Source organism: Lithobates pipiens, unplaced genomic scaffold (genome assembly GCF_037356315.1).
Source record: "Lithobates pipiens isolate NorthernLeopardFrog02 unplaced genomic scaffold, aLitPip1_a1.2 Scaffold_6, whole genome shotgun sequence".
NCBI lineage: Eukaryota > Metazoa > Chordata > Amphibia > Anura > Ranidae > Lithobates > Lithobates pipiens.
This window is the reverse complement of record NW_027507881.1, coordinates 8,209,973-8,222,574: the sequence shown is the minus strand read 5'-3', so window position 1 is coordinate 8,222,574 and position 12,602 is coordinate 8,209,973. Positions and strand designations below refer to the sequence as shown.

The following is a 12,602-nucleotide window of genomic DNA, read 5'->3' as shown; positions in this document are numbered from 1 at the left end:
ACTTTACCTATAAATGTCAGTACCCAGTTATATTATGTACATTTAGGAAATAATCCAGGCCTTTCTTAAAGCAATCTACTGAGCCGGCCAGAACCACCTCTGCAGGGAGTCTATTCCACATTTTCACAACTCTAACTGAAGAAACCTTTCCATATTTGGAGATGAATTCTCTTTTCCTCTAGATGTAAAGAGTGCCCCCTTGTCCTCAGTGGTGACCATAAAGTGAAAAACTCAACACCAAGTTCACTATATGGACCCCTTATATATTTGTACATTGTGATCAAATCCCCCCTTAATCTCCTCTTCTCCAGAACGAATAAATTCAGTTCCTCTAATCTTTCCTCATAGCTGAGCTCCTCCATGCCTCTTATCAGTTTGGTTGCCCTTCTCTGCACTTTCTCCAGTTCCCCGATATCCTTTTTGAGAACTAGAGCCCAAAACTGAACTGCATATTCCAGATGAGGTCTTACTAATGATTTGTACAGGGGGACAAAATGATATCTCTCTCTGGAGTCCATACCTCTCCTAATACAAGAAGGGACTTTGCTCGCTTTGGAAACTGCAGCTTGGCATTGCATGTTGTTATTGAGCTTATGATCTACTAAAACCCCCAGATCCTTCATCGATTCCCCCTAGTATGTATTTTGAACCACAATCTCAAGGGCTGTTCCTTCTTTCCCCTCCTGGTTTTACTCATGACCCCCCCAATAAAAGACCAGCTAACCCAGGGGCATCAAACTCTATTTCATTGTGGGCTGCATCAGAATTATGGTTGCCCTCAAAAAGAGCTGGTTGTGACATTAAATCTCTGATCAAAGAAATCACAGGCATAGATATTCCTCTGTCCCCGATTCACTTCCTGCTACCCATTCCTCCCATGCCAGTGAGCCAGTACAAGAAGAGTGTGCTGCCTCATTTGCTAAATGCAGCTAAGCGGCTGCTCCCTATTTTTTGGAAGCGTCCGCAGGTCCCAAGTAAGGAGGAGTGGCGCCGCAGGGTGTGTGACATCCGGGAGGCAGAGGGGTGGATTGCCACTTGCAGAAGGGCCCATGACCGCTTCACTGCGATTTGGCAGCCCTGGCTAGTGTATATATCGAACCCTGGACACATTTCATCCAGTTTGGATGTGGCCCTCCTGGAACTGGCGGAGCCATCCCTAAGGGGACGCCCCCAGGGCTTACAGATGGGGACCAGGCGCTGAGGAGACTCCAACACTCAATTTAACGTTTCATTAATCAGGGGCGAGGAGACAGGATGCTATTCTCTCTCTTCACTCACCCCCTTGATCATCCTACATGTATGGAGAGGTTGACGGGGCTCGGAGAGGAGGCGGAGTCGGAAGAGAGGCTTCAGGTATGCTCTAAACCACTTTTCTTTTCCCTTCTTTTTCTCACTTAACTACTTTCTAATACTTTATGACTTGAATAGTTATGGCTGCCTACGGGCAGATGGTTGATATGTTGAGTGCCAGGTGACGGGTGAGGAATGGAGGACTTGGGTGGCCCAACAAAAATTTGGCGACCTGACACCATGGGACAACCTGACTTGAACAGGGAAATGGCACTTTGGTGCCGCTATTATGCAGGACTGCCCCCCTTCCCCCAGCACGCGGTCGTCTAGGAAGCCGTCGGCCCCACGTGAGTTACCTTGAACGTTAAAGCTGACCAAGCGTATCACGCGTGAGAACCCCTTACAAGAGAACAGACCAGTCCTATACTGCACGAACTAGACTGCGGACTGGGATTACTCAGCCCAACAATCAGTTGACCTACCGTGCTGACCCGTCACCTGGTAAATACTCTCTTAATAACCTGATCAGTACGAAGTTAATTTATGACTGTTGACTATTCATGTTCTTGTTCCCACTACAAGTGAAAAACGAAAAAGGAACGACTGGAGTATTACGTATCAGCATTACCTGCAGCAAATGTTTATCCTCTCTGTTTATTTTCATTTTTTTTCATTCTTTTACTGTATATCAAGCTGTAATACCCTATCTCCTATAAATAAAGATTGTTTAAAAAAAAAAAAAAAAAGAGCTGGTTGTGTCTGTAAGACTAAATAAATATATCCAGGTCTCTTTTTTTTTTTTTCCCCCTCAGAGAATAGGTGCTTGAACTCAACCATACCCTGCCCATTACAAGAGTCATACTACCTAGGAAACACTCCAAGGTCACACAGTGAAATCCTATGGCATCATAGCTGTTATCTCAGGGCCTACCTACATCATGTTATACAAAGCTCTTATAGTACTCTGAATTGTTGGTTCATAGTCCCCATATTGTCTGTTCTTTTTTGCTCAATATTGGAAATAGTCACCTGAATTTCATGTATACACTCAAATTGACAGCAGTTGTGACTAAACGCGTAGGGCGGAGCTGACTTGTTCAACGTCGTCAAGCACCCGATCCTAGAAGCGTTTCGCCCCAGTCCTGGGTTATAATTTTTTATACATATGCGCATATGAAGACTTTGAGTTAGTTATTTTAGTTAGACTTTGAGACTTTTAGACTTTGAGTTAGTTATTTTAATAAATCATCAGTTGTCACGGATTCATGCTATGTGGTCTCCCGGTTCTCTTTTACTATTGCGGTCACGATTGTTACCGTGTAATGAAGGATATCGGAGCGCATAGATTCCATCCTTCTGCAGAGTAATATGCTTTTCTGTGAACACAGGCACATGTTGACATCCTATAATTTGGAAGTCAAACCCATCTGGTAAGCATATTAGGGAGTGGATGGTGAAGGTGCACTAAAACGGTGTCCCCATTCATTTCCATTTCCAAGCATGGGCTTATGTGGATGTGGCTTTGCTGCTTTTAAAGGGGCCTCATTCTCACAACTAGTCACTTGGCATTACAGTTCGGAAAATCATATTTGGACTTCACTGGATTGGACACTGTATAGCAATTTTTGTTTTTTGTATATACACTATATTACCAAAAGTATTGGGAGGCCTGCCTTTATACACACATGAACTTTATTTGCATCCCAGTCTTAGTCCGTAGGGTTCAATATTGAGTTGGCCCACCCTTTGCAGCTTTAACAGCTTCAACTCCTCTGGGAGGGCCGTCCACAAGGTTTAGGAGTGTGTCTATGGCAGTGGTTCTCTACCTCAGTCCTAACGTACCCCCAACAGGCCATGTTTTGAGAATTTCTCTTAGATAAAAAGCTGTCCAAAATACCAATCCATTGACCGATTTAAAGCACCTGTGCTAGATGAAGGAAAACCTGAAAACATGGCCTGTTGGGGGTACTTGAGGACAGGGTTGAGAAACGGTGGTCTATGGGAATGTTTGACCATTCCTCCAGAAGAACATTTGTGAGGTCAGGCACTGATGTTGGATAAGAAGGCCTAGCTCGCAGTTTCAGCTCTAATTCATCCCAAAGGTGTTCTATCGGGTGGAGGTCAGTCAAGTTCTTCTACCCCAAACTCGCTCATCCATGTCTTTGTGGACCTTGCTTTGTGCATTGGTCCAAATGGTTTGGTGGACGGTGGATTATAATGTGGGGTTGTTTTCTCTGGGGTTTGTCCCTTAGTTCCAGGGAAGGGAACTCTTAAGGCATCAGCATACCAAGACATCTTGGACAATTTCTTTATCCCAACTTTGTGGGAACAGTTTGGGGATGGCCCCTTCCTGTTCCAACACGACTGTGCACCAGTGCACAAAGCAAGGTCCATAAAGACATGGATGAGCGAGTTTGGGGTGGAGGGACTTGACTCGCCTGCAGAAACTCGCTCATCCATGTCTTTATGGACCTTGCTTTGTGCACTGGTGCGCAGTCATGTTGGTACAAGAAGGGGCCATCCCCAAACTGTGCCACAAAGTCGGGAGCATGAAAATGTCCAAAATGTCGTTGCATGCTGATGCCTTAAGAGTTCCCTTCACTGGAACTAAGGGGCCAACCCCTGTGAAAACAACCTCACATCATAATCCCCCCTCCACCAAATGATTTGGACCAGTGCACAAAGCAAGGTCCATAAAGACATAGATGCACGAGTGTGGGGTGGAGGAACTTGACTGGCCTGCACAGTCCTGACCTCAACCCGATAGAACACCTTTGGGATGAATTAAGAGTTGAGACTGCGAGCCAGGCCTCCTTGGCTAATATCAGTGCCTGACGTCACAAGTGCGCTTCTGGAAGAATGGTCAAACATTCCCATAGACACACTCCTAAACCTTGTGGACGGCCTTCCCAGAAGAGTTGAAGCTGTTATAGCTGCAAAGGGCGGGCCAACTCAATACTGAACCCTACGGACTAAGACTAGGATGCCATTAAAGTTCATGTGCGTGTAAAGGCAGGCGTCCCAATACTTTTGGTAATATATTGTGTATGTTGGACTTATGCCTTTCACAGTTTGAAGTACTTTATATCGTATTACTCAGTTTAGATATTTAGTGCTGCTCTTATTATTTCTATATACACTCAAACTGTTGGAAATGTGGCGATATAAAAAAAGAAAACAAAATCAACAGATTGCTAGCCATTCTTTTACTGCTGGAATCGATACATGGGCATTAAGAGTCAACCCTAAAAGACAGTCACACTGCAATGGTTTACAAAGGAGGTCTGAAAGACAATCTGCTCGGAGCGCGCAGTAAGTAATAGCTTGACACTAGATGTCAGAGCGCCGTGGTGTGTGCGTATCCGAGCGAACAGGCAGAACAAGAACTTGTCCGTTAATTATTTATAGGCTCTCGCACAGATGACTTACTTTTCTATGGGGAGCACATGGGGTCCAGAGATGGAATAACGGTAGAGGAAAGTGAGAAATTTCTTGAAGGCGTCAAAGAAAGGCCAGTGAGACAGAAGACAGATGCACTTGCTGACGTGGATGGTTTTAGAAGGATGCATTTTTCCTTCGGCGTTGGTTAGCATTCCCAACTGCGATTTCTGTTTTTCCGTGAGCTGCTCTGGAGCATACGGCTCATAGAACTGCACAGCGGCTCCGTACACCTACGAGAAACAAGAGGTCATGTCTGTTAATATGAGAGAAAGGGATGTGGCTCCTATACAATACATTATGGCATCTTAAGGGGCCTTTTCACTACCCAAGTTGGACTCTTCGGTGTAGAAATAGGAGGGACCCCCCCTTTGCATCAGGGGTCACCATCAGAATCCCCCCCCCCTTGGATCCAAGCTTGGATGCCAACTTCTAAAACAACTACACAATCCACGTCTGACTACTGCTTACCATACTCGCCAGACGCAAGTCCATATATTCTGGCACGATGGCGTCAGTACAGCATCAGACATCGGATACAGCCGATGCACAAACATGTATGACGCTGCAGATCTAATCTGTAAGAGCGATTTTCCATCTTAGTTAGGATTGCCCTCTGCAGGGATCTGTAAACTCTGACGTACGAGATTTTACATATAGTCACGGGCACAAAAAATCTGTATTATATATCAAAAGATCTCTTACTTGGATCTGTTTTTTGAATTAGCATAGGATATAATTCAGAATACAAGCGAGAGAACTCCAGTCCCCCTTGCATCGGGCTCCCCTATCAGAATCCCCCCCCCCTGCATCAGGGGTCATCATCAGAACCGGGCCCCCCCTTGCATCAGGGGTCACCATCAGAATCGGGCCCCCCCTTGCATCGGGGGTCACCATCAGAATCGGGCCCCCCCTTGCATCGGGGGTCACCATCAGAATCGGGCCCCCCCTTGCATCAGGGGTCACCATCAGAATCGGGCCCCCCCTTGCATCAGGGGTCACCATCAGAATCGGGCCCCCCTTGCATCAGGGGTCACCATCAGAATCGGGCCCCCCCTTGCATCAGGGGTCACCCTCAGAATCGGGCCCCCCCTTGCATCAGGGGTCACCCTCAGAATCGGGCCCCCCCTTGCATCAGGGGTCACCCTCAGAATCGGGCCCCCCCTTGCATCAGGGGTCACCCTCAGAATCGGGCCCCCCCTTGCATCAGGGGTCACCCTCAGAATCGGGCCCCCCCTTGCATCAGGGGTCACCCTCAGAATCGGGCCCCCCCTTGCATCAGGGGTCACCCTCAGAATCGGGCCCCCCCTTGCATCAGGGGTCACCCTCAGAATCGGGCCCCCCCTTGCATCAGGGGTCACCATCAGAATCGGGCCCCCCCTTGCATCAGGGGTCACCATCAGAATCGGGCCCCCCCTTGCATCAGGGGTCACCATCAGAATCGGGCCCCCCCCTGCATCAGGGGTCACCATCAGAATCGGGCCCCCCCTTGCATCAGGGGTCACCATCAGAATCGGCCCCCCCCTTGCATCAGGGGTCACCATCAGAATCGGCCCACCCTTGCATCAGGGGTCACCATCAGAATCGCCCCCCCCTTGCACCAGGGGTCACCATCAGAATCCCCCCCTTTACATCAGGGTCACCATCAGCAGAGAGACTTCCTGATCTGGATCCTCAGTCTGTGCACATCAGGTGTGGGCCTGATAAATCCTTGTAGCCCGTGGGCCATAGTAGTTTGGAGACCCCCCCCCCCCCCCCGCCCCCACTCTACAGAGACATTTCCAAGCAGATAAAGGTTGAAGTAGACAACCTTTCTAGAGGCTATCTACCCGATGTCTGCACCAGGCTGCCCTCAGGCTGTTTGTCATATGTATAGGTGCAACGTATATGAACAGACTGCGCGCCTATTCAGATGCTTTTTCCAGGCAGAGAGACAGCGGTTTGTAGGATTTGGTGAAACCTATAAGCAGAAAAGGGGATCGGGTTCTCCGGCTGCGCTGAAAGCTTTGCAGGCCAAGCTCTGATGGTCTCCTAAAGCGTCTTCTATACAACCAGAAGGTTACGGGGAAGATCCCTTTTTAATGTCATTGATTAGAGGACTTTCTAAAACTAAGAGCATATTCATAAATCGAACATCATGAACAGCCGATATACAATATTTAAATTAGTTATGAGATCAGTTCTATGTAAAGACATGTAAAGAAAGTGCTGAAAAGGGCTAATTTACATAACCAAAGAAAGCAATAACCACAGAATAATACATGTAACCGGTTAGAAAATGTAAAAATCTATCATAAGTAGGAATCAAACATTTGTTCTTTCCTTGTTCATGGTGAGACATTGATGCAAAATTATGTCACACACCCAAGGAGTATTCATGGTAGGAGGGGCTTTATCAGCTAAGCACACCTTCCTGCCTGCATGACTGAGCCAAGGGCAGATGGATTCCAGGAAGTAAATGCTGCCCTCAGCTAGAAATGCTGGGGGGGGGTGTTTCACAAAGTAACTTTTTAGCAAAATAAGTGCATGCAGACATGAATGGATGGGGGGAGTTTGCGTTGAATAATAAAAAATGAATTGTATATGGTGTGCATATACAGTTGCATTCCACTTTAAGCAGCAAGAACGTGTGACTATAGCGGCTGATCTACAAATCTTCCAGAGCAAATCGTGTAAAAAAATAAAAAATAAATGTTACATTTATTTCAAGGTTTACAATAACTCCTACTGAAAATACAACATGAAAATTAAATGTTCATTTTACAATTACAGTAAAACCTTGGTTTAAGAGTGTTTTGCAAGGCAAGAAAACAATTTTAAATTCATTTTGACTTGATATACAAGCAGCATTATGTCACACTTAAGTATAAAAGAGAAGGGAGGCTCCTCTAAGTGTAGCAATATGGTTACATTTAATGAAGGTACGACATTTAGCAAGTCACATGGTTGAGTATTAAAACAGGCACATCTAAGTATGGAGGCATCCGGGGTAAAGCTGTCCACATAGACCATCCTCCACACCGGCGCCAACGTCATCCCTTCCACACTGCACTCCACGAGCGCTTCAAGGCTCGCTTTCAAAATCGCTCTACTGCAGGGTAGTCTTCCCGGTCACGATTGAAGACAACAGCGGTGTGGAGTAAAATCTGTGCACAGCTTTACCCCGGATGCCTCCATACTTAGATGTGCCTCTTTTAATCAACCATGCGAGTTGCTAAATGTTGTAACCTCATTAAACGTAACCATTTTGCTACACTTAGAGGCGCCTCTCTTCTCTTTTATACTCTGGAGCCCCTGCTGGACTTTGCTTCTAATCCCCTTGTGGAGGCTTCCATTTGTGGACTGAAATTTTATGGATACACCACCTATCACATCGCTATAATCTTTTATACGGACTATAAACTGAAGGACTTCTGAATAAATGATTGTGGAACGAATCATCTGAGTATCCATCCTTTCTTATGGGGAAATTCGCTTTGATATACAAGTGCTTTGGATTACAAACATGTTTCCAGTGGCGGCCCGTGCATCAAGGGCCCCCTCTCTCCTGCCCCCCCCTCCCCTTATCACCAATAGATTCATGCAATTAAAGCGGCCGAAGGGGGGGGGGGGGGGGGGGGTTTAAGCACTTAGAGCCATAGGGCAGCACAGTGGTGTAGCGGGTAGCACTTTCACTTAGCATCAAAAGGGTCTCTGGTTTGAATCCCAACCATGACCCCATCTGTTTGGAGTTTACATGTTCTCCCTGTGCCTGCGTGGGTTTCCTCCGGGTACTCCGGTTTCCTGCCACACTCTGGAGCCAATGAACTAACCAGCATGTCTTTAATCTAAATTAGCCCTAGGCAAGAGCGTCGGGACCCTTCGGGGTAGGACCGCGCTATATCAAGATACCGCTCAACTCAACTCATAGGCTTCAAAAAATAAATAAATAAATAAAAAAAAGTGTCACTCAGCTGTGTTAGAAAAGTGAATGACTATTCGCTTGCCTAACACTAAACCGCCTCTTTGCCAATCAGGTGCTCGGGTCTGTTACTTGATTGGCTGAAACGATAGGCGCCGCTACTGGACGCCTTTCAGGAGGAAAGGACGGGAAATGAGGACAGGAGGAGACGCATGGAGGACCCCGCTCATCGCCGTCACCCGCTGCCCCACCAAGACACGGGGGTCATGGGCACAGTGGCAGGGTTTGAGGATTTTTATTTTCAAAAAGTTTTGCGCCAAAAAAAAATGGGCACCAGCCAGAACAAATTATGCTTGCAATCCAAGGTTTTACTGTACTCTCAACACCACGCTATGCATCAGATGTAGTACGGTAACATGTCTTAAATTCTGGTACCTTTTCAGCAGATGCTCCAGTTAGGACAAACGTAGAAAAAACTGGAAGTGGATAGTTACTATTGGATGGCCAGCATTCAATGGTTGCCCCCATGGGCAAGCAGAAGAGAGGCACAGATTCCGGCAAAGGAAAGGATTCATAATCTTCTTCGGGATACCTGCATATTAAACCTATGGAGACAAAACAGAGGCGAAACTCCATCACCACAACACACGCAACAGGTTTCTTTTGATTTATTTATTTTTAGTGTTGAAAATATATTTTTTTTTATTGAGAGTTTTGCAGAAAACCCGAACATCAGGAAAATACACATACCAGGGACAGTCATATTGGTCATTGGGAGTCATCCTAATGGCTATCGCCCACAGCTGGGCTCCTGCTCTCTAGTAATGTTACACTAACAGAGAGGAACGTTCTCTGGTACAGAGGAAAATTCTGGTTGATGAGCCTTGATGTTCACAATAAAAATTAACATATATAAGTTTAGAAATAAGAGGGGGAAAAAGAAAAACCAGATTGAGAGGTTGGATAGGGAGGGAAGGGGATGAAAAAAGGAAAGGAGAAAGGGGGGGGGGAATCGGAGAAGAGCGAGAGAGCTGCTGGGGAGACCTTCTCTTGTGGCAGTAGATATCTGGGTAGACGTTGGCGGCTTAGTATACTCGTGACCTAGTGCATTTCATGGGTAGGAATCTCATGGGGATATTCCCTGCAAGTTCGGGAGCAAGTTCATGAGGGTGTCTGAAGTGGAGCCAAATAGACCACAGTAGCACGTACTTATCGTACGAGTCATTATCGAGTGCCAACATCTCCTCCATTCTCAGTGTCGTTCATGATTGAAACCCAGTCGAGACAATGGAGGACTGGTGGCAGTCTTCCAATAGGCTGGAATGAGCGATCTTGCCAAGGACATAAAAAAAAAAAAAAAGTTCCGCTTCGGTGTTATGGACCCAGGGACTATGGAGAGGAGAGCAATCTTTGAGAGGGTCAGTAACATTTCATCATAGAGTTTATTGTAACATTCAACTACCTGGATCCAGAAAGATCGGATCCTCTCACATTCCCACCAGACGTGTAGATAGGTCCCAGTAGGGGAGTTACATCGCCAACAGGAGGCTGGGGCAGATGGGAAAATTTTGTGCAGAGTTGCGGGGTCCCTGTACCACCTTGAGAGGATCTTATAGTTCCTTTTCCTGAGAGTAGCAGGATATCGGCGATTTATGAGTAAAGTGGAACGAGGTCTGCCAATCCAGTCTGCAGATGTCCTCGTCCAAGTCTGCTGACCACATCCTGGTGTAAGGTGGCAGGTGATCGTGTGCTAGGGCTTGTAATGGGTCATATAGAGATGAGAGGAGGTAGGTGTCTAGGGGTTTCAGGTAGGGAGCATAGGTCTTCATATTGAGAGGAGGGGCGGTGAATTTGGGAGGAAGAGTGTAGATTTTTGGTAAACGTAGCTATGTGTAGGGAAATCGACAATTGGTAACCGGTGTCCTATTAGATACTGTCCCCCATCACATAGTGTCCGCCGAGAAGCCGAACATCTCCGAAGAAGAACGGCGTCTGAGCATTGTGTCCAAGTTCAAGCCCCACCATCCAAGTGGACATAGAGTTAGAATATAAAAAGAGCCGAGCGAAGCAAGGCCGTGCCTGAAGCGTGGCGAGCGAAGCAAGGCCGTGCCTGAAGGGTGGCGAGGGGCCCTGTTACTATGAGCAACCCTATGTCCACTTGGATGGTGGGGCTTCGACCTGGACTCAGTGCGCAGGCGCCGTTCTTCTTCGGAGATGTTCGGCTTCTCCTTGTCCCCCGTACTGCGCAAGAGCTGCGCCTGCGCAGTACAGCCCGGACACTATCCGATAGGCGGACACTTTGTGTCAGAACACCGGCGATCCTTGTTGAGGATTTACAAAAGAATGTGCTTGGGGCCTTTATTTTATTTTTTTTTAAACATTTTACACAAGCCCTCTCTCATTTGACCCCAAGGTTATACAACATCTTTACAGCACTCTCTGCATCCTGTTCCCACTCCCAATAGTGCTCTGAGCTCCTTGGGTGAGACTTCTAGCCTGGACTTCTGTACACATGAGGGCAGGCTATTATAGTCAGTTCAGCTGGTAGCACATTTGCAATCAGACAATCCCAACCCAAAATCACAGCTTACCAAAATCTTGTATAAGCTGGGGACCATCTACCTTTCTACCAGGTAAAAGTAAAGAAAGACAGCTTCTATCATATTTGATACTGTGTGCTATAACTGCAATGTGTTTAGAGATTGGCCCAACATGGTCACATGGGGGGTGGGGAGAGAGGGTCCCAAGCCCTGTGTATGCCCTAGCTAGAGCGATCCACAGCAACTTACAAAAGGCTCTCTCCCCTCGATCTGCTAGAGGAAAATACACTATACTGTCAAAAGTATTGGGACACCTGCCTTTACACGCACATGAAGTTTAAAAAAGTGGATGTAAGCCCAATGTCTTCCTTTCTAAACTACTGCCATAGGGGTTTTCTATAAGGATATACATGCCTCCTGCATGTATCTTTACTGGTCAATTGTCTCCCCTCTGTCTGTCATGAGACCCAAAAAACTGCAGATTCTGTAGGTGGTTCTGATGTCTGGAGCTCGGTGGGTGGAGTCGTGATGTCAATAGACTCCCGCCCACCTCTACACTCCCCTTGTCAATATGCATTTTCTCCTGTGTATTTCTTACACTGAACTTCTGCTATGATCTCCAACATCCAGTGAACAGACAGGAAAGTAACCACATGACACCAGCATGCCCAATCATGCTGAGGTGGGGAACATCCAATCCTGGCAGAGCAGCAGAAGGAAGGAGTGGGAGGGATTTTAAAAATAATGCATGTCTCTTAGGCCAGTGCACGAGATATGTAAATCACTTGTCACTCACAGCAAGGGGGAGGATTTGACAAAGTTTTTCTCTGTTTGTCAAGATATCTCACTGAACAATAAAAGAGGATTGCTCAGAGCTGGATTAACTCTCTGTGGCAAGACTGGGCTCAAATGATAGGAAATCGTATACTCTACATTATGACACCAAAAAAATAAAATAAAACATTTTCGGGTTTACATCCAATTAAATGGAATGCCTGTACACACGGTCGGACTTTCCGACAGAAAAGTATCGGATCGTGTTGTCAGAAAATCCGATCGTGTGTGGGCTCCATCTGACGTTTTACGTCTGAATTTTCGACACACAAAGTTTGAGATCTGGATCTAAAATTTTCCGACCACAAAATCCGACCGTTTAAATTCCGATCGTGTGTAGACAATTCTGACAAAGTGCCACGCATGCTCAGAATAAATTACGAGACAAAAAGCTATTGGCTACTGGCCCGTTTATAGTCCCGTCGTACGCGTTCTATGTCACCGCGTTCAGAACGATCGGATTTTCTGACAAATTTGTGCGACCGTGTGTATGCAAGACCAGTTTGGGCCAAAATCCGGTGGAAAAAAAATAAAAATCAGACTGATTTTGTTGGCGGAAAGTCCGACTGTGTACAGGGCATTAGTCCGTAGGGTTCAAT

The 12,602-nt window shown here is 46.5% G+C and overlaps 1 protein-coding gene across 8 annotated transcripts in view; it reads right to left on the bottom strand.

The window, feature by feature from the left end:
• LOC143958214 (C-myc promoter-binding protein-like) overlaps window positions 1-12,602 on the bottom strand; it is a 250,429-nt gene that overhangs the window by 140,279 nt on the left and 97,548 nt on the right. For all 8 annotated transcript variants that reach the window (XM_077467701.1, XM_077467695.1, XM_077467696.1 and 5 more), the window contains exons 5-6: window positions 9,065-9,234; window positions 4,720-4,961 (exon numbers count right to left, since the gene is read on the bottom strand). In XM_077467701.1, coding sequence (XP_077323827.1) covers window positions 4,720-4,961; window positions 9,065-9,234 — 412 coding nt within the window. The remainder of the gene's footprint in view (window positions 1-4,719; window positions 4,962-9,064; window positions 9,235-12,602) is intronic.